Raw genomic sequence first — 20,183 nt, 5'->3', positions numbered from 1 at the left:
AGTTCCAATTTAAAAAAAAATATGATTAGCTCTGTAAGAGTACTACAAAAGCGTTCGACAGAGGTAAAGAGACAGCTCGATATTCTGTGTTTGCAGAGGACTCGGGTTCTGTTCCCAGCACTCCCATAACGGCTCACAACCAACACCTCTTCTGGTATCTTCTGGCACCTGGTATGCTCATGGTGCACATACATACATGCAGAAACACTTCTATGTGTAAATTAAATACATATTTTATAGAAGTACCTGACAAAGTCAACATAATGGAATCCAGTACCTAGTTAGGCAAGGTGGCTCACACCTGTAAACTTAGCACTCAGGAGACTGAGTCAGGAGAACAACTCTGAGTTTAAGGTCAGTCTGAGTTACACACTGAGTTCTAGGCTAATCTGGGTTACACAGCCCTGTGTCAAAAAAAACCAAAGGAGCCAGGTGGTGGTGGAATATGACCTTAATCCCAGCACTCAAGAGGCAGAAGCTGGTGAATCTGAGTTTGAGGCCAACTTGGTCTAAAGAGTGAGTTCCAGGACAGACAGGGCTACACAGAGGAAACCCTGTCTCAAAAATCAAGCAACGTAAAGCAACAATAAAAAGATTCAGATACCAAACTTCCTTCAGCAGAGCAGGGAAAAAGCATGAGAACAGAGCCCCACTGCGGTTGAATGCGGTACTACACCAAACAACAGTGGTCAAAACCCTTTCTGAAAGGGTAAACTCTATTCTCTGGACTAAATTTCATTCCTTACTACAAAATAATCGGAAAAAAATGCTACCTTAGCATATATAGAAATTTAACATTTTCATTGTTATTGAAAAAGCATAAAAAGCAAGGCTGTCAGAAACAGCCACAATCATGTGTGACCTAGCAAATCAAAAAACATACTGGCCTCTGTTTAAATCCAGTTCTGGGCTGTCGAGTTAGAGTACTTATCTGGAACATTTGCTCATTTCTGTGTCAAACAATAACAACATCAACACATCTATTGTAGATTTTTTTTAATATGCCAAAACCCACTGGATTATGAACTTTAGAGGGATGAATACTATGGCATGTGACTTAAATGGTTTCTTGTTTTATCTATCTATTTATTTATTTATTTATTGAGAGAGGGTTTCTCTATTAGCCTTGGCTGTCCCAGAACTTGATCTGTAGACCAGGCTGGCCTCAAATTCACAGAGATCCACCTGCCTCTGCCTCCTGAGTGCTGGGATTAAAGACATGCACCACTGCTTGGCAATTGAATATGTTAATTAAGCCATAAGGAAAATTTCTTTTTCTTTTCTTTATTCCCAAGTGCTGGGATTAAAGGTGTGCACCACCACCTGGTTTGAACTGTATATTTTTAAAATCCCAAATAAAATTTTATTAGTGATTAAAACTGTCAAGATAATGAAAAACAAGGAAAGTCTAAAAAATTCTAATATGTAAGAGAAGCTTAAGGAGACATGACTGAAAAATGCTGTGTGGGTCCCTGGAGAGGACTGCAGAACAGAAAAAAAAAAGACATTAGGGAAAATGAAGAAATTGGAATAAAGTATAAGTTTATGTTAATGATAGGTATGCATTAATACTGGTTCATAAGCTGTGACAAATGTTACCCTAACAAGGAAACTGAGTCACTGTAGCTATGTTGATAACAATTAAATTAATATTTCAAAATAGCTACAAGAAAGGACGTTAAGTGCTCCTACCATGAAGAAATGATGTATGTCTGAGTGACGGACAAGTCAGATTGCCCAGGTCTCACCACACACTGTATACACGGACTGAAACATCGTATATACCCAATGCGCATGTCTAACTGCTCTGTGCCAATTAAAAAACAATAGATCACAAGCACTTTGGAGGGCCTACATGAGAACTAAAAATTAAAAAAAAAAAGTAAAATAAGAAAGCAAAGTGTGTTAACAAAGCCACAGTTCAGCAGGAGAAAAGCTCTGTGTGCTATCACACACACAGGGGGACTTCAACCGTCGCACTGTAACAAATACTTCAAAATAGCCAGAGAGGAGGATGTCAGCCTTCTAACCACAAAGGAATAATGGACGGATTCGGTGCAAAATATTCTAAATACCCTGACCCGACTGACATACAGCGTGCTTCTATATCACAATGTCATGCTGTACCCAGAAATGTGTACAGTGTAACACCAGCTAAAAAGCAAAACCAGAGAACCTGAGCCCTCCAGGGCTGGCCGTGGCCCTACCTTTGAGGACATGATGTTCTTAACTTCCTCATCTGCTGCGCAGTGCGTCCCCGCCAGGTCGGGGTTGCTGCTGCTCATCACGCGGGCCTGCATCAGCTTCGAGCTCACAGCGGCAGCAGATGTGCGTCCGTATGTGTGGTATCGGGGGTCGGGGGTGACGGCGGCTGGGCCGCCTGTACCGTGGCAGCCAGAGACATGTCAACAGACAGGACAGAGTCAGTCACAGGGCTTGACAAGGACCCAAGGAGGGAGGAGTGGGAGGGAAACGCACACCTACCAGACGGACCTGGGAAAGAAGCCTCATTATCCTGCAGCTGTGAGGGGCAGGGGGCAACGCTGGGCGAAGCGGGCAGGGTGTGAGGTGGTGGGGAGTGGAGAGGACTGTGGGGGAACTTGAGACACATGCTTGGTATCAATCTGCCACCGCCACATGAACCAGACCTTAAGTTGCCGGAGTTTCTGAATTCTCAAGGAAAACTGGCAACATGAATGTTTTTGTTTGATCAATATTTGAATGATGCAATCTTGTAAGTCATGGAGGAAGGCTGTTCAAAATTGAATTGTCTACTGTCATCTTTTAAGTACAGGCATATGAATTTCCTTTCCCTTTCTTTTTTTTTTTTTTTTTTTGAGACAGGGTTTCTCTGTGTAGCCTTGGCTCTCCTGGACTCACTTTGTAGACCAAGCTGGCCTCAAACTCACAGAGATCTGCCTGCCTCTGCTCTTCAAGTGCTGGGATCACAGGACTGCGCCACTGCACCCAGCTTATAAGCAATATTTCAAAGTGAGTTCAAGTCTAGTTTAAAAAATGGACTGAAATGACAGATTTATGTAAAATATGACTGCAGAGACTAAAAAGGTAGCACATTTATCTGGATGTGGGTTTTTTGTTTTGTTTTGTTTTGTTTTTCAAGACAGGGTTTCTCTGTGTAGCCTTGGCTGTCCTGGAACTCAATCTGTAGACCAGACTGATCTTGAATTTATAGAGATCCTCCTGCCTCTGTCTCCCAAGTGCTGAGACTAAAGGTATGTGCTACCAATGCCTGGCTTAAATGTGGGATTTTTAAAGTCTGTTGATGATACTTTTATATTATGCTACCGAGACATTATGGTTTGTTGCCTATGTAAATAATTAGGAAGAATAGTGAAATGGACTATTATTACCTTAGCCTGGGGAAATGAGAACTTTTTTATATAATGAAAAGTTTAAGAACTCTCGGTGGTGTCACTGCCATTGGATAGACACCATTTTCCTTACTGTTCTTCTAGACTCTTACACAGCCAGCAGATCTCCATCTTTTAAAGCAGCTCCTCAACTGAATCGTAACTTAGCAACGGGGTAAAGGATACTGAGAAGTTGCCAACTAGGCAGACCAGGCAAGTACAACATGAAAAGAGAGAAGGAAGGAGGGAGGGAGGGAGGGAGGGAGGGAGGAAGGGAGGGAGGGAGGGAGGGAGGGAGGGAGGGAGGGAGGGAGGGAGGGAGGGAGGGAGGAACATCTAGAAACTTTTAATTTCAACACTTATATAAGTTTTACTCTGAAAAATAAAACTGAACTTTAATTCCATGGCGATGGTCTGAGTGGTGCTCTGCCAGCTACCTGCCCACCCAGGAAGCATTACCTGACTTGGGCGCTTCCCTGTGCAGTTCAGGCAGCCGGAACACATAATGCACATAGGAGGCCAGCAGGCAGTTCCTCCCATGCTGGTCCTTTCTCAGGTCCTTGCTGTTGTGCAGGCTATTGGCAATGGCCACCACAGCCTCGAAGGCAAACTGGGAGAAGTTTGCTGAAGAGCCAAGAGAAGAGAGAAAGGGAGGTTGACGTCTCAGGCTAGTAACAGTCTGTCCTGATCACTGACTACCTTAGCCAGGCGAAAGAAATGTCGGTGGGTGGCAGCTATGTTCCAGTCAGTTCCGGTGTTCCTGTACCACAGACATACTCAAGCTGCCCTAGAGCTCACTGCAATCCTCCTGCTTCAGCTAGAATTATAGGTATGGCAGCCCAACCCACCATGCCTGGCTCGTGCTCCCTTCTTGTCTTTTCTCCCCTGCAAACAGCAGAGTTTCCCACAACCAGGACATGTCCATACGCCACCATTCTCTAAACTCAGCTGAAAACAGGCTACATAGTGGGCTCTGCAGAGACATTATCAGCATCACCTTGGGCTTGAGCCTTAGGCCACATCCCAGACCAGCAGCTGAACCAGAATCTGCATTTCAAAAGGATGCCCAAGGGCTGTGAAAGCTATGCCTAAATTTGTCCTACAGGAGATTCATCTTAAAAAAATGTACACAGGTTATGTCATTCCCCACAGCAGGTCCATGCAAACTGCAAAATTTGTTCATTCTGAATAGGTACAGACCCTATTGGTCTGGTGCTCCGAGCCCTTCATAATCTGACTTTAGCCAACGTTGTGCCTGTTTCTGCTCAAATTCAGCTATGTCCTAGTGAGGTAGCCATCAGATTGACCCATTCTGTGATCCTGACTTTGTTCATGCTGTTGTCCTCACCTGGTGTGCCTTCCTTGCTTCTTGCTACAAAATCACAGTGACCACAAAGTCACACCATCCTTTCCATGCTCCGTCTCCTGCATGAAGCCTGCAATGCCCCACAGGGATAGGAATCCAAACTCTATCATTTTGTATTAGTTGGTAAATTTAGCCTCCTTGTGAAGGCTGGAACCATTTCCAGGGCTAGCGTTATTTCTCACAATTTTCTGTGCTTCCTCATTCCCACACTATGCCTTCCATAGTATCAGACAGAGCACAAGCGGGTTCCAAATGAATGACTACAGACTAAGTCCTTCACTGTCTTCCTGTGTATACCTTCCTGTGTGCACCTGTATACAGAGGCCAGATGCTGACATCAGATGTCTCCTTCAATTGCTCTTCACCTTATTGTCTGGACACAGGCTTGAACCTGCCAAGTTAGGCTATGATGGCTGGCCAGTGAGCCCCAAGTGCCATAAGCAGGCAACTAAATTACTGCTCCTATTTAAAAACATTTTAATGTGTGTGTGCTTACGTGACATGGTGCAAACGTGGAGGTCAGGCAACATCTTATGGGAGTCAGTACTCTCCTTCTACCATATGGATCTCAAGGATCAAATTCAAGTCATTAACCAGGCTTGCACACAAGCATCTTTATTTGATGAACCATCTCGGCAGCGCTAAGAGTACATTTTAAACTTCTTTCTCTCTCCCTCTTTCTTACCTCTTCTCTTCCTTCAAAACATTTTTAATGTTTACTTATTTTATTTTATTAATGCATATGAGTGTTTTGCCTACACATATGAGTGTGTACCATGTAAATTCAGTGCCCGTGGGGGCAAGAGAGCATCAGATTCCTTGGAACTGGAGTTAATACATAGTTGTGAATTTTGTGAGTGCCCTTTGCAAGAAAAACAAATGCTTTTTAACCACTCTAGCCCTTCTTCCTTTTTTTCGTAAACACGTAAGGAGTCTGACAAAACAGCACGGGACCTGACTGCATGTGAAATGTTACAAAGGTTCCTCACGGCATTAATGGGTTTGTGGAAAGCCGTGACTCATTAGGCAAAGTACATCTGCCCGCCTGGTCTAGCCATGCCTCCTCCCAGCCCACAGGCCTCTACCTGTTTGGCCAGCAATGACCATGGGCTGCACAGAAAGCTGGAAAAGCTTGTCCAGCACCAGGTGGAGGAAGAGCACGAGGGGTTCCAGGCGGGAGGAGCTCAGGCAGATGATGCTGAGCTTCAGCTCGTGCTCCAGCGCGCTCTCTGAGATCTTCTGGTCCAGCACACGGATGGGGAAGGTCACCTGGCTTTCCAGGGAGTGGCAAAGTGTGAAGAACTTCTCCAGGTGGTTGTCCTGGGAAGGCAGAAGACAATTATGAGGTGCTAGCCTTTCAACATACATCCAGGAGCTTGGTGCAATCTTTTGGCCAGTGCTTTGGATTAGAAATCTAAGTCCCAGATGCTTCCAGCAAGGGCAAAGGACTCTTTGTACAATGTGGTGTACAAAATAGGAGTTTTTAATAACTATTAACCAAAGAAAAAATAAATCAGGCTCCGACTCATGCTGTAGGAAGAGTTGGTGTATTAGATATCACACGAACAAGAAATGGGGCTAAGCAGATGAATGACCCAGACAGGGGCAGGCCTTGGCATTCCTCACCTGGGTGTGAACAGAAGAAACTGCTTGCACTTCAATATTAAAGACCCCCTTATGGCCCTCAGCCCACTTAATAGGAGGATTCTGCAAAGGGACTTTCTGTGTTAAAGAGAGAGAAATAAAAAAGATTAGCAATGCGATTCCCCTTTCCAACTGTTAAAGCAACTTGTTTGTTACATCAAGGCTCTACAAATGGAGAACTTCCATAGCTAGACTTGGGAGTCAGAGGCCTTTGGTTCAAGCTCAGATCCTACACCAAACTAGTTATTTTCACACTGACAAGTCAATCGTACTCTTTGGGCTTTAGCATTTGTCCAAATGCTAGGAAAATTAGCTGGGTAATCTGTATGTAGCCTCTTCTTCAACACTGAGGATCTTTAATGCTAGGAATGTAATCAAGTGATCTTCCCATTAAAGAGGTACGTGAGGACAGAGACTGGAGGTTTGCATGGATTTGAATGCCAGAAATTACTTCCTTTTTAGCAAGGTGCTTCCTAGTGGTAGTCCTGCCTGGCTCCTGCTTGTTCATTATGCTTCTTCCATTTCATTTACCACCAATACCGACTTTCTTGGGTCTCAGAGAGAACTCCTTGCCTTAAGCTCCCATTGGTATTATGTTTCTCTAGAGAGGTCAGCAGTGCTGGAGCAAAGAGGGCCAGCCTCGGTTCTGGGCCTCTTTCATCATGATGGTAGGAAGCACGCTATGCTTGCAAGGACGGGACAAGGAGGTGGCAGGAGATGGGGACCCATGGAACTCTCTGAAAGGCACAGACTGGATCCCAAGCTTACAGCGCTCTATCTGATCCTGGTGGGGTACAGGAAAGGTGGTCACTGAATGGATAAAAAATGATATTCAGGATTATGTTAAAATTTTAAGGTCTACCAATGGTATTATGATAGTTAGAAAAAGTCATATTTTCAAGATATTTATGAGTAAATATTTTATGGTAAAATATTTATGAGTAAGATGATTTGCTTAAGAATAACACTCATTGATGCAGACCTCTACTAAAAGGGTGGAGAAATGTGACAGTGGGCTGAGAGTCATGGGACTATCTCTAGACTAGAGTATTGCTACAGGCTGTAAAAGTAAGAGGAGCGGCGAGACAGGAAGGGTGGAGGCTCTGGCATTGGCATCTTTACAGGGCATCCACAGGCTGTGATCACCAGCCCACAAGAAGAACTGCTGATTCAGGCCTGGGAACATTCTGAAAGGATTCCTGATAGGAACAGTGTCTATCACAAGTGGGCTCAACGTGTCTCCTCATCTACAGAACACTGCACAGGCAGACGATTCAAGGCAGCATTGCCTCCAGTCCACACTGCACCCACGGAACATTCTGATGTGGTGACATCTAAATAAGTAAGGCTTTCTTTCACTGCCAGATAACCTTCCCATCCTGTCAGAACAATGTGCTCTCAGAAAATGCAGGGTGCTTGGAGACGACAACCCTGGAGAACCCAGCAAGCAACCTCAGACCTCAGACACATCCTTGGGAATGGGAAGTGGGTGTGGGAAAGGGATCCTAGACCACAGCTGGACAGGAAGCAGCTGCCACACAGCACTGGTTACCTCAGCAGAATGTATGGAGTAGTTGGGTGGCAGTTTTTCCAAGGCAACTGGTAGACAATAGGATCCAGTTTGAAGACGTTCATTTAAGAGGATCGGCAGCCACTGAAACAGATGATGTCAAGAGCAAAGTGGGTTTTATAGCTGCACAGAACTCTGGCGATTTATCTAGCTCACAGCTATCAGACTAAACTAAACAGTGATTAGATATTGACCAAGTCTCCTTCTGGCAGCAGTTTCAGTCCAGTTCTTTGCATTGTAAATTCCCTGAGAGTTCCTGAAATGGTAATGTCAATGATTTGTTGCTTTCTGGGCCCAAGTAGTAGCATTTTTTTTCTTTATGGCCAGTTGGCTCCTGTCTGAATATCAATGTTCATTTTACCTTTCATGTTTTTTAAAAAAATAACTTTTGTCCCCTAAAGAGCTAATTTTACATGTGAAGCACTCATATCAAATATGGAAATAACATATATTGCAATGCTTTTATTCTTAGATAAATGAATATCCTTTAAAGATTTACCACCTACCAGCTTTCCATCTGAGGAACCTGTCATTCTCTAAGTAAAGCCATTTCTACTCTCTGCTATGATCTGGACTAGCGCATTCTGCAACTCCTGACAGGAGAAAAGCAAGTGAGCAAACTGGAGACACTCTCTGCAGGGACCTTGGCTCCAACAGCAACTGCAGGGGGAGGCGGCAAGTTGAAAGCAACTCACCGAGTACCCCAGAAGGCTCTCTCCTGAGGCGCCTTGCTTCTGCTGACAGCTGATATGATAGAAGGTGAAGAGGAGATGGTGATTTACTGTGAGCTTGGCAGGGAGCTTAATTTTCACTTCTTCGTAAAAGTCAGGAGACCTGTATCAAAAGCACATTGTACACAAATCATGTTCAGCCGAAGGATGACTCCCTGGGTATGAGGCAGAGCACCCCCTGACCCTCTGCTCCCATGTGTCTGCATGCTGTGGGGCTTTTCATTTCACATTATCCTGCTCCTCAGCTGCAAAGCCTTGAAGCCAAGCTGACACTGTGAGAGGCATTCCACCTACATAAAAAATGGTTACAGTCAGAAGGCTCTGTTAGAGAGAAAGGGCTTTCCCTACACGATGGAAAAACACAACTTAATCTGAAAAGAGGATGAGATTCAGAGTACTGCTATGACCTCTTTTCCTTTCTCAATCCCACAAACAGGCCTGCACGTGGCTGTCCTCATCAAGGGGCTATGCTGAGGCTACACAACATTATCCACTTAGTCCCCATGACACGTGACACATGAACACCTGACTGTGTTCACATGAGGCCCCTAAAGGAGTTTGGTTATCATGGCAGGGTGAAACCCTACCTGATAGCACAGAGACGTCAATCCTCCACCTGTGAAGTGTGAATGAGCTTAGACAGTCTCATGACTCCCTTTACTAACATAATCGAATATACCATCTTTGCTTTGTTTGGCTTAAAGTAGGTAAGAGGGGAGATGACAAGATGACCAAAGAGAGATGGCTTTTGTTTCTGGCCCTCTTGGGATCTCAGACCAAGTAAGAAAATACTTGTCTTTATTTAACACTATCTAAATCTCTCTATCATCATTTTTGACATAATCAAATTGGATTCTTGAAGATATTTTTCTCCTCAGAGCCTCAGTTATTTACAAATATTGTGCATTGCCAACACAGAATTAAAGAATGGGCATAAACTCCTCTGGCCTTCAGTCACCATGTTACGAAACTATTGGGGAAAGCACCCACGGAGTTAAAAACCAAAAACCTAGCTGGGCGGTGGTGGTATATGTATGCCTTTAATTCCAGCACTCAGGAGGACAATGCAGGTGCATCACTATGAGTTCAAGGCCAGCCAGGTCTACAGAGAAAGTTCCAGGACAGCCAGAACTATTTATTCAGACAAACCATGTCCTGAAAAACCAAAACCAAAAAAACAAACAAACAAAAAAACCCCAAAACCAAACCAAACAAAAACAAAAACAAAAACAACCTAAAACCTAGTGACATTGAAATGTTGTAGTGTATGTTTAGGACTCTGAGATATACTCACTTATTATGGTATGTAATCGCTGTGTACACTTCCTGTAGAAATTCAGGTCCACTGGACTTCCCAAAGATGACCTGTTTGTCAATGTGGAAGGAACCAAGTTAAGAATGATTTTTGACTCCACCAAATCCTCTGCCATCACATCAACAGGACACACTTCTCTCCCAGAGCTGTAGCTTATAAGTTAAGATTAAGCCCCGCAATTGGCCCAACTATACAAACCAGAAGTAGGGTAATGAGTAAACTGAGCCTTCAAGGTACTAACGAATGACCGAGGGCAACAGGCTTGTGAGACTGAAAAACCAGGGGTGTCTTTACTGCCTCTGTGCATGGATACACATGACAGTGTCACAGTCATGAGTCCCTAGTGGGACCCTAGAATCTTCTCCCCTCCGGGGACATGGACTTGCCCATGCGGGTAATTGTGGTCTCCACTGCCCTGGCCACCTGTTTGCAGATAGCTCATGGAGTCTGCTGCAGTCCCAATGGGGCATGGTTGAACTAGTGAATTTGCTCCTGGGCAAAGGAAAGAGCCCTTTCCTCTAGATGCAGCAGACCCAGGGTGAGTGGAGGACAGAGCAGGCCCAGGGTGAGTGGAGGACTGGCTGAAATTTACCACCACTGTCCCTTGGTTGCATATGCTGGCCACACACAGGATGTGCACAGACACAGCTGGAAGCCTGAGCAGTGATCTGCCAGGGCTAGGGCAGAGAGCACTAGGGGAGTCCTCCAGACCTTTCTTTCCTGCTTTCTAAGCATCCTCCCCCTTTCACCTTTCCTACCACAGCTGCAAGTGGACATTGTGCATTGGGGAACAGGTGGAAGAGAGGGATGACTTTTTAGAGAGTAGATATATAGGGAAAAGATGTGCTAGGAAGAAATTACTTCCAGCAGAAAAGGGTACCAGGAGAAAAGCCCAAACCTCTCCCTCCCTCTACTTTGTGCTTAAGCATGTCTACCCCAACCCCACCCCTCCATGTATTTCAGGGGATCAAATCTAGGACTTCCATACATGCTAAACAAGTGTTCTATCAGTAGCTACAACTCCAGGTGAATAGTAGCTGAATTCCAGGACTTGTGCAAATAGTAACAGCTAACCAACCATGTCAATTACATGCAAATTTTCTGGCATTAGGGGCTTCTTAGATAATACTATTTTAGTCTGTTAGTATTAGTTTACATTTTGCCTCAGGATAAACATCCATTTCTAAAGGGTTTTGAGCTGCTGTGTGTTTATTATCACTTGGCACTGCTTCAGATTTGTTCTAAATGGTCTCACGTTCACCTGAGTGTGTACATGGAAGAGATTAGCCAAACAGTGGGCACCGAGTCATCCTCCAACTTTGCAGAGTACTAGAAAGGCATGGTTCCACAGGCAATGTGGAGAGACCCTACAACACCTTTCAGTCCTTTAAAATGATCTTCAGCTCCAAGGTGTCACATCTCACAACGGTGTGATGTGGGAGAGAGACTATAGACTGACACTGTTCCCCCACCATCATCCTGGTGACAATACTGGACTGGCCAGAAAGGCCCTGTGTGCGTTAGAGTGGGCTCTGTTGGCATGGAGTATGCTGTGCCTCACTGGTAAAGCACTTGTCTAACATCATCAGGAGACCTTGGGTGAGTGGTGGACATATTCTGTATACTGAAGAACTCTAGATTTCATCCCTGTGACCCGGGAGCACAGCTCACCGACTGGAGGCAAATACTGCCCTCTCCTTACCGGCATAGCATTGCTGGGGTCTTCCCCATACATAAACTGGATCTTTATGGTAATATTCCGCGCAGACGCTAGTTTGTTAGCAAAGTTCAGCCTCTGGGGGTATACATACAGAAGGTTTCTGGAAAAGAGAAAAGCCAATAATCAATGTCTGGAGCCCACTTCTGCTTCTGTTTAAGGCCAGAAGTTGTTTCCGGAGATGATGGCAGATCCATGAGACGCCAACATGGTACACCATGGCCAGGGCCACAGGGGCAGTGATGATGCAGCTCAGCAGCCATAATTCAGAGCTCAGGCTCAGGTATTGCTCTGTGAGCAGGGCATTCTGGGGACAGAGGGTTCTATCTGTGGCTGTGACGAGCACATGAACCTCGAGTTAGTAGATGCAGAAGACAATCATTCAAGAAAGTGACAGGGTTGGGTCACACTAAAGGGATGTAATGCTCTGCTGTTATAAAGTGTCTCCAGCTGAAAAATGACTGATGAAGTGAGGAGTCGCTTGGAAGGTGACGCAGCTGTGTTCTTTTCCAAGTGTCTTCTCCTGGGAGTACAGTTCTGCAACATATATCCATATTACCGTGATGACTCCTTATGTTATCATGAGAACGCAACTAACGCTGTCAGATGGTCTCTGTGAACGTTTTTAAATGGATGTGTGTGGAGAAATGGCTCAGTGGTTAAGAGCGCTTTAATCATAACCATGAAGAACAGAGCTTAGATCCCAGTAGTCAGGCAAGAAGCCAGGCATCTGGAGAATGCTTGCAACTTCATGTCTGAGGCAGAGGCAGAGAAATGAGGCTCTCTGGGGCTTGCTGGCTTCCAGCCCAGCAGAGACCTGAGCTCTTAGTTCAGGAATCGACCTTGCCTCAGTTGAATAGGTGGAGAGAGTTGGGGGATACCCAGCATCGTCTTCTTCATCTTCATCTCAGTGAGCATGTACTTATACCAACATGTACACACACACACACACACACACACACACACACACACACAGACTATCTGAGTAAATAAATAACTTTCTTTATAGAGTTAGTATATTTCTCATTCTTAGTTCATATAGTTATATTAAATTATTAAAGTTATCGATTGGGTCTGCATTCAAATGTAAAGTATGTTTCACTAGAAAAGAATGAATTCAGCAGTCAAGTGTGAGGCAAATGAATACTTGATGTGACCGACTTCTGATGGACCATGCAGAGCACTCCCAGGAAGTCACTTCGGATCCGATGAAAAGAGAGAGCCATGTTACAAATCTAATCCCTGTGAACCACTAGGGACAGGCAAGTTCATGTTCAGAATCCCTGGCCTGGCCTGGAAAGAGGACTGGATGGGATTTCTCAGTGTTTTGAAATGTGTCAATCTTCTGGGCTAAGTAGATACCCCATTAGAGAGGGCAGATTTGGGAACTAGGCCTATTCCCAGGCCCCACTTCAGAATAGATTTGGAATTTTTATTTTGTAATATATTTAATTGGCAGCCAATCGATAGTGAAAACAAAAACACTTCACAGACTAACATCAGACCTCACTTAGTTTTCTGTAAGTATTAAGGCGGAGTCCATTAGCTTTGAGGTAGCTGAAAGCTGTCTCCTAAGTTTGTATTCTCCAGTCTCTTCTACACCGTCTCCCAGCGTTAGGTAGTTTTTAGAGGTAACTGGGGAAGTGAAGGTGGCGGGGTAGCCAAACGCTGCTGGGGAAGCTTGGGGCAAAATGAGAGAAACGGGCTGCTGTGTACTCTGATGATTTGTGCCGGTGGCTCTCAGCCTTCCTACTGCCAAGGCCCTTTCATACTGTTCCTCATGCTGTGGTAACCTCCAACCACAAAGCTATTTTCATTGCTACTTCATAACTGTAATTTTGCTACTGTTATGAGTAGCAATGTAAATATCTATTTTTTCCATGGTCTGAAGCGACCCCTGGGAAAAGCTGTTCAACCCCAAAGGGGTTGTGACCCACAGGTTGAGAAACGCTGCCTTAGAAGGACAAGGACTCTACTCTTCCCAAATGTTCAAACCTCGGAATTCATTTTATTTGATCACCTCTGTATAAAGTTCTGTATATTTCAGAACTTTATCGCTCTAAGAAATCACTTGGAGAGACAGTGAAACACAGATCTGGCTACAGAAGAGCATGTAGCATCCAGGAAGAAATCACAGCACAAGGATTCTCCTGGGCTGGGTGTAGGAGTGTAACATCCGTGATTCCAGAGCTCAGGAGCTACAGGCAAGAGGCTCATCATAAGTCTGAGGCCAGCTTGATCTACATAAGGCAGCCAGGAATGCATAACACAATTCTGCCTCAAAAATAACCACAAAAACCCCAATAGACAAACCAAAACAAAACCCAAGGATATTCTATTCAAATATCTTGTAGTAAGGAATGCTTTCAGGTAATTCAAGAGGAAAACCAATATTTGGAACTCCCAAGAACTCTGATTGTTGCTTTGTGTGTTCAAAGGTCACAGGGGCAAGTACACAGCATTCCTGTGCTCTGTGGACCCTTGCCTCTCTAAAGTGGGGGCTCACTGGAGACAGGATGGGGGTGATTGCCTAGGAGCTGACAGCCCTCCTAGGCCACTCCATCCTCACGCAATATTATCACCACCTTCACTCCGCGGCAGCTGGCACGCCCCTGGATTTTCGGCCTTTGTTTTAAGCTGTCCTCTACCCTGCCCTCTTGTTGACTCCTACTCTTGTGTGCACTACTTCTCCTGTTCAAGTGCAAAGGAACATAAGGCAATAGTCTGAATTTCACTCAATGGCAGAACTCTTAACGAGCTTCAAATATTGACGTATAGACAGTCTACCCAGGAATGTAGCTGATGGGTCACGGCACAACAAAAGGATTGGCATAGAATCTGGGGGTATTCAGGTTGGAGGTACTGTGCGCGAGCCGATGCTTTTTAAGATGAGACAATCACAGCTTTGTGAGAAGAGGGGAGTTGACTCTGTGAGTCAGCCACGGAGCGGCAGAAGACCCAACATCTCCTGTGTCTTCTCGACCCTCTGCTGTCTCAGCGGTACCTATCAATCCCATTCGCCGGTCAGAGTAAATCTGATACAGCTGAGGTACAGGTGCCATCAAGAGTGGACACCGAGAAGCTGGGCATGGTGGCAGTGCCTGTAATCCCAGCACTCTGGGAGGCAGAGGAAGGCAGCTCTCTGTGTCTGAGGCCAGCCTCGTCTACAAAGCAAGTCCAGGACAGCCAAGGGTTTAAAAACAGTGGACACTGATATATTAATGTAGTGAAGACAGTTTACATTAGTGCCACAAGATGTGTCTGTGTGTGCAAACATTGGTAAGAGTGCATAAACATGCCTCTTTTAGGGAGTATATACACCTCTGCCCATTGCTCGCTCTTGTTCATCTTCACTGCAACCATTTCAATAAGAGGGATAATACTTACCGAGCAGCAGGGGCAGGATATTCTAAAAAGAGTTAATGCTGGAGCCAGAGAGCAGAGATTGGACTCCATCTCTGCTTCCTCTACCTGCGCGGCTTTGGAAGACTTTGTTTCTGGAGGTTTTCGAAAACCTCAAGGGGACTAATACATGCATCGACCTATAGACTTCGGTGAGCATATAAACTCAGCGTAATGGAGGAGGGACAGGAGGCCTGCTGCAAGTTCCAGGCCAACCTAGGCTACACAGCAAGAGAGCCTATTTGAAACAGCCAAAGGGGGAGGGGGAGAGAAAGGAATAGAAAGGAAAAGAAAGAACTTAATTAACAATGGCTATTAGACTGACAGTTTCTTCCACACAGCTGACAGGCCAGATGTGCACTCCCCACTCCATCCTCACCCGCTCCACTCCAGACTACCTTCATTTCTCATCTGGAGCACAGAAGTTCATTCTTTCATTCTTAAACAAAAATGACTTATTTTTTTTTTTTTTTTTTTTTTTGCGTGTGGGCGTTTAATCTACACATATGCCTGTGCACTGCATGTGTGCTTGGTGCATGCAGAGGCCAGGAGGGTGTTAGATATCCTGGGATTGGAGGTAGAGATGCTTGTGAGCTGTCATGTGGGTACCGACAGTCGAACGTGGGTCCTCTAGAAGAGCATCCAGTGCCCTTAACCACCGAGGCAGTTTTTTCTCAAGTCACTTTTGCTTCTGTTCCACCCCACCCCCATAACTAACTACTCCTTATATAATCCCAAGAGGGAGCTTTGAAAAATATAAACAGCTTATGTCAGATCCCTCCCTACAAAGGCTTCCCAAATTTTTACTGTGGGTCTTACCTGACTGGTTCTTTTCTTTTTTCTTTCTTTCAAGATGTGACTGTTTTGCCTATTTGTGTGTGTGCACTAGGTGTATGCCATTGTTCTTGGAGGTCACAAGAGGGCGTCAGCTTCCCTGAACTGAGGTATGGATGGTTGTGAGCCAGTATTTCAGCACTAGCACCAAACCTGAGTGCTCTGCAAGGCCAACAAGTGTTGTATATTTGTTTGTTTTTCAGACATAGCCCAGGCCTGGCAGTCCTGGAACTATACAGACCAGACTGGCTTTGAATTTAGAGACCATCCCACCTCTGCCTCCCAAGTGCTGGGATTCATGGCTTGTACCACCATGCCTGGAACAACAAGAACTCTTAACCTCTGAGCAAATTCTCTAGTCCCTATGACCTGTTTATTTTTTTCTCACACTTTCTCTGACTTTATTTCTCATTGTTTTGTTTTTGTTTTTTGTTTGTTTGTTTTTGCTTAGTACTCAAAACGTATTCCTGACCTACTGCCTTCTCTCCAGTTGTTTCCACAGCTTTCCTCAGCTCTCAGAACAACTAGGAATTCAGATTACATGGCATGGCCTCCCAGTTTTCTCCTGACATCTTATCTAATTGACCTACCCCCTACCCCCGAATCTCTCTCTCTCATACACAAATACAGGTTTATGTTAAAGTCACATCATTCTATCTACACATGATTATGAAAATAATATATGACTATGAATGTATTATGTGCACAGATTTTTCTGAAAAGTGGAGAAAAGTATTTAATACTAAAGTATTCTTTTTTAGAAGTAAACAACAACCATTCATTATACCTGTGTGATGAAAACTATGGTGAAAACGTTAGAGTATTTCCATTTAGTCTTTTCCCTCATACATTAAATATTTTTTATCACACTGCATATACAGCTTCATCATGTTTTAGTGTCTAATACTGTTCAATTATAACCATTCTCTACTGTCATTAGATGTTCTTCTTAATCGTGGTTTTACTGGCTGGGCACTATCCCATATAATGAATGTGCTGTCGTTTGTAATAGTCCCCAAAGGTACATTTACATTATTCCCTCCCTCTTATCGATTACAGAACTGTGATGAACACTTTATATCTTGATCCTTTGCAAGGCAGTAGACTTTTGTAAGAATTCCTTTAAACCCTGGAATGCCCCGGTTTTCATCTCTGGATTAATTGATAGGCACCGATTATCCTTTAATGCTGGGCTTGGAGGAATAATGAGGCAGAGCTTGAAAAATGCTTTGAAGTGCTGCATGAGGAGCGTGTAAATCACGCTAGCAGTGGCCCGCTGGACCGGACGGTCTGGCTTGCTGTTCCCGCTCTTGTCCTGGCCCCTGCTCCTACATCTCAACACCAGTCAACTGCTTTTCACAGTGCTCATGCAGGGGTTGCTGGACCTTTTGTTCAAGTGGCACCAGCACGGCTGCTCAATGTTCTGTCTGTGCTGTCTGCACACACACAGCTGAAGGAAAGTTTTAGAGAATTTAGTTCAATCTCCCTTCTTACAGATCAAGAAACTGACTCCAGAAAAGCAGAATGTCTTTGCCTGAAACGTTTTCGAGAAGATCCTTTTCCTAAGGACCACCATATTTCTTACTGACAATAATGCTAAATACATATTTTGTAGATTACTATCTCTTACAGAATGAACAGAAGAGAACAATAATATTTTCTTCTGAGAGGGAAGATCCCCATGTTTGATAAACTAGTACTAACCAGGGGAAAATTGTAAGAACTACATTATTCAAGAACCTCCATACTGTAAACAGAAATCCCTTATATGATGGATGAAGCTGTTTTGATGGGTTCTGTAGTAACCAGAGGTCTCATGTATGTGCAAGACACCCAAGCATAATTGTATTTTTCTCCAAATGCTGTCAGCGAGATGTTCTTCACTCGGCTGCATCACAGCTTAGAGGAGGAGAAAGCTGGATGTTATCCCTCCAGAGAGCATTTTGAGGACCATTCAGATGGCGTCTTTTGATTAGCAGCTCTACAGGTTACTATTCCTTCCCACAGATTCAGCAATATGCCATTTATGTACCTATGTATGTGTATTCAGCATCTCGCAGTGTGTGGATGTCAGCACGCAAGTCTTATACATGTAAACAAGCACTCCAGCACTAAGCTTTATCCCCTGCCCTCAGCTTAGTTTAAAATTGACTCAAGCTTGGGATTAACTGTGGAACCATGGCCATTCACAGAGCAAACTGTGGCTGAATTCTCTTTTCTTACCATCTTGGTACTGTCGTCTAATTCATTTGTGGAAGATAGATTAGCCCAAAGGAACATTTGAAGCCACAGTGCAAAAACACATTAGTTTGATTTTTCCTGAGTTTAGCCTATCCCTTATCTAGAAGCTCAAGGAAACTGAAAAACTCTAGACCTTTTCTCCAAGACAACACCCACATGCTTTCTAGGGGCTTCTACTGCTTGGCTAGGAGCAAGGAGCAAGCGAGCTATAACAGAAAGCATGCCTGTCGCTGTACGAACGACTGGACATTTTAAATGATTCTGTAGCTGAACTTCAAGAACACACCATCAGGAGAGGAAGAAAAAGCAGAGCATCCTAAAAGCCAGGCAGGCCCAACAGTGGAATAAACCTCTGTCATAGAGAGGCAAGCTCCAGGATGAGGTAGATGTAAGGGTGAGGTCCATGGAGGATGTTTATGAGCCAATGACGTTACTGAAACAGAAGCTGAGGATGATGAACTCATCAACGCTAATGAGCTTTCTGTGACAAAGGTGACAGATGATGTCACAGTGAACAGCTTATTACTGATCAGGTCAGCGGAATGGAAAATATGCTGTAGGGAGGAAACTGGAGATACTTCTCTTGTTGCAAAAGCCTGGTTAGTAGGAGTGGAGGTGCAAACGAACCCTTCCTGATGCAATGCTCCCATCTCTCCCACTCAGGGATCCAGGCTTCCTAGACTAGGTTTTGAATAAAATATATTTGTGTTTCTTACTTCTGCACTTGTCACGGTATGTAAGGAAGGCCAATCGGCCAGGCTGGAGCCAGAGCCCAGCCTCCGGACTCAGGACACTTTAGCACAGGCTTAGCCATCCCAAAGAGAAATGCCATCAACTGTCATTGTTCACAAGCAATCCCAGGCCTCCTTTTTCAGTGTTTCTCTTTGAAAGTGGGTCTGAGGTGAGCCAAAGGCTTATTTTCCATAGATGTTTTCAGTGAAAACTCAGAATATATTAAAAAAAAAATCTCTGACAGGGCTAAAAATGGTGAAACTTGAGTACCTGCAAAAGTAGAGGTTGGAAAAGACTATGGGAAATGAGGAAAGGTAGACTTGATTTTGAAATGGAATTGGTGCCAATTTTAGTTCTTCCTGCCATTTCAATACACAGCCTGCAATAAAGTAATGCTATTTAAATGCTTTTTTTTTTTTTTAAAGTAGAGAAGTAAGTGCTGATTTTCTATAGTGTGGGATGTCTTCTGAGTACTGGTACTGCTGGTAAGTTATGCTGCTTTTGTAACATGACAAAATGGATTCTAAGTTCATTTCCTGACCTGTAACTAAAAAAGGCTGAGGTCAATTGTCAAGTGCAAGGGTGTCTGAGTACTGCTCTGAACACAGCAACATACTCAAATCTAGAAGATTTCAGCAAAACTGCAAGCCACGGCGAGCAGATGTTAAGATACAAACCCTACAGAGCTGTAAGATTTGGGGACCAGATCAAACTCTCCGGATTCCTCTCTCCATTTCTTAATTTCTCTAGCTTCTGTATCTCTCGTGATTTCTCAGCACCTTTAATTTGCCGGTGTATCTCTCCCTGCCTCTTCCTGACTCACCATCTCCATGTTTTTCTGATTACCACCTGTCACTCTGTCACTGCTTCTGTGACAATCTGAGATGTTCCTTTTAAGGTGATCTCTAGCCATCTGCTCCGTCTATCTTTGAAACCTGTTTCTTAACACACACACACACACACACACACACACACACACACACACCCATTTTTTTGAGACAGGGTTTCTCTGTGTATCCCTGTCTGTCGTGGAACTCACTCTTTAGACCAGGCTGGCCTCTAACTCAAAGATCCATCTACTTCTGCCTCCCAGTACAGGGGCAGAGAATGAGGGAAGAGGGAACTAAAGGCATGCACCACCACCGCTGGCTTGAAGCCTGTTTCTTAGCAGTTTGCAAGCTCTTCTTTTCCACCCCAAGCTGGCACTGGATAGGGGACAGGTCCATCTTATCTCTCAGGATGACAGGCACATTTAGAGTT

At 44.4% G+C, this 20,183-nt stretch overlaps 1 protein-coding gene across 3 annotated transcripts in view; it reads right to left on the bottom strand.

Moving 5' to 3' along the window:
• Dock8 (dedicator of cytokinesis 8) overlaps positions 1 to 20,183 on the bottom strand; it is a 203,293-nt gene that overhangs the window by 73,119 nt on the left and 109,991 nt on the right. For all 3 annotated transcript variants that reach the window (XM_021627643.2, XM_060387841.1, XM_021627649.2), the window contains 8 exons: positions 11,700 to 11,817; positions 9,977 to 10,047; positions 8,647 to 8,785; positions 7,934 to 8,035; positions 6,364 to 6,459; positions 5,823 to 6,057; positions 3,831 to 3,995; positions 2,208 to 2,380 (listed from right to left, as the gene is read on the bottom strand). In XM_021627643.2, the coding sequence (XP_021483318.1) occupies positions 2,208 to 2,380; positions 3,831 to 3,995; positions 5,823 to 6,057; positions 6,364 to 6,459; positions 7,934 to 8,035; positions 8,647 to 8,785; positions 9,977 to 10,047; positions 11,700 to 11,817 (1,099 nt within the window). The remainder of the gene's footprint in view (positions 1 to 2,207; positions 2,381 to 3,830; positions 3,996 to 5,822; positions 6,058 to 6,363; positions 6,460 to 7,933; positions 8,036 to 8,646; positions 8,786 to 9,976; positions 10,048 to 11,699; positions 11,818 to 20,183) is intronic.

The sequence above is a fragment of the Meriones unguiculatus genome, chromosome 1, assembly GCF_030254825.1.
Source record: "Meriones unguiculatus strain TT.TT164.6M chromosome 1, Bangor_MerUng_6.1, whole genome shotgun sequence".
NCBI lineage: Eukaryota > Metazoa > Chordata > Mammalia > Rodentia > Muridae > Meriones > Meriones unguiculatus.
This window is presented reverse-complemented; position numbering and strand designations above follow the sequence as displayed.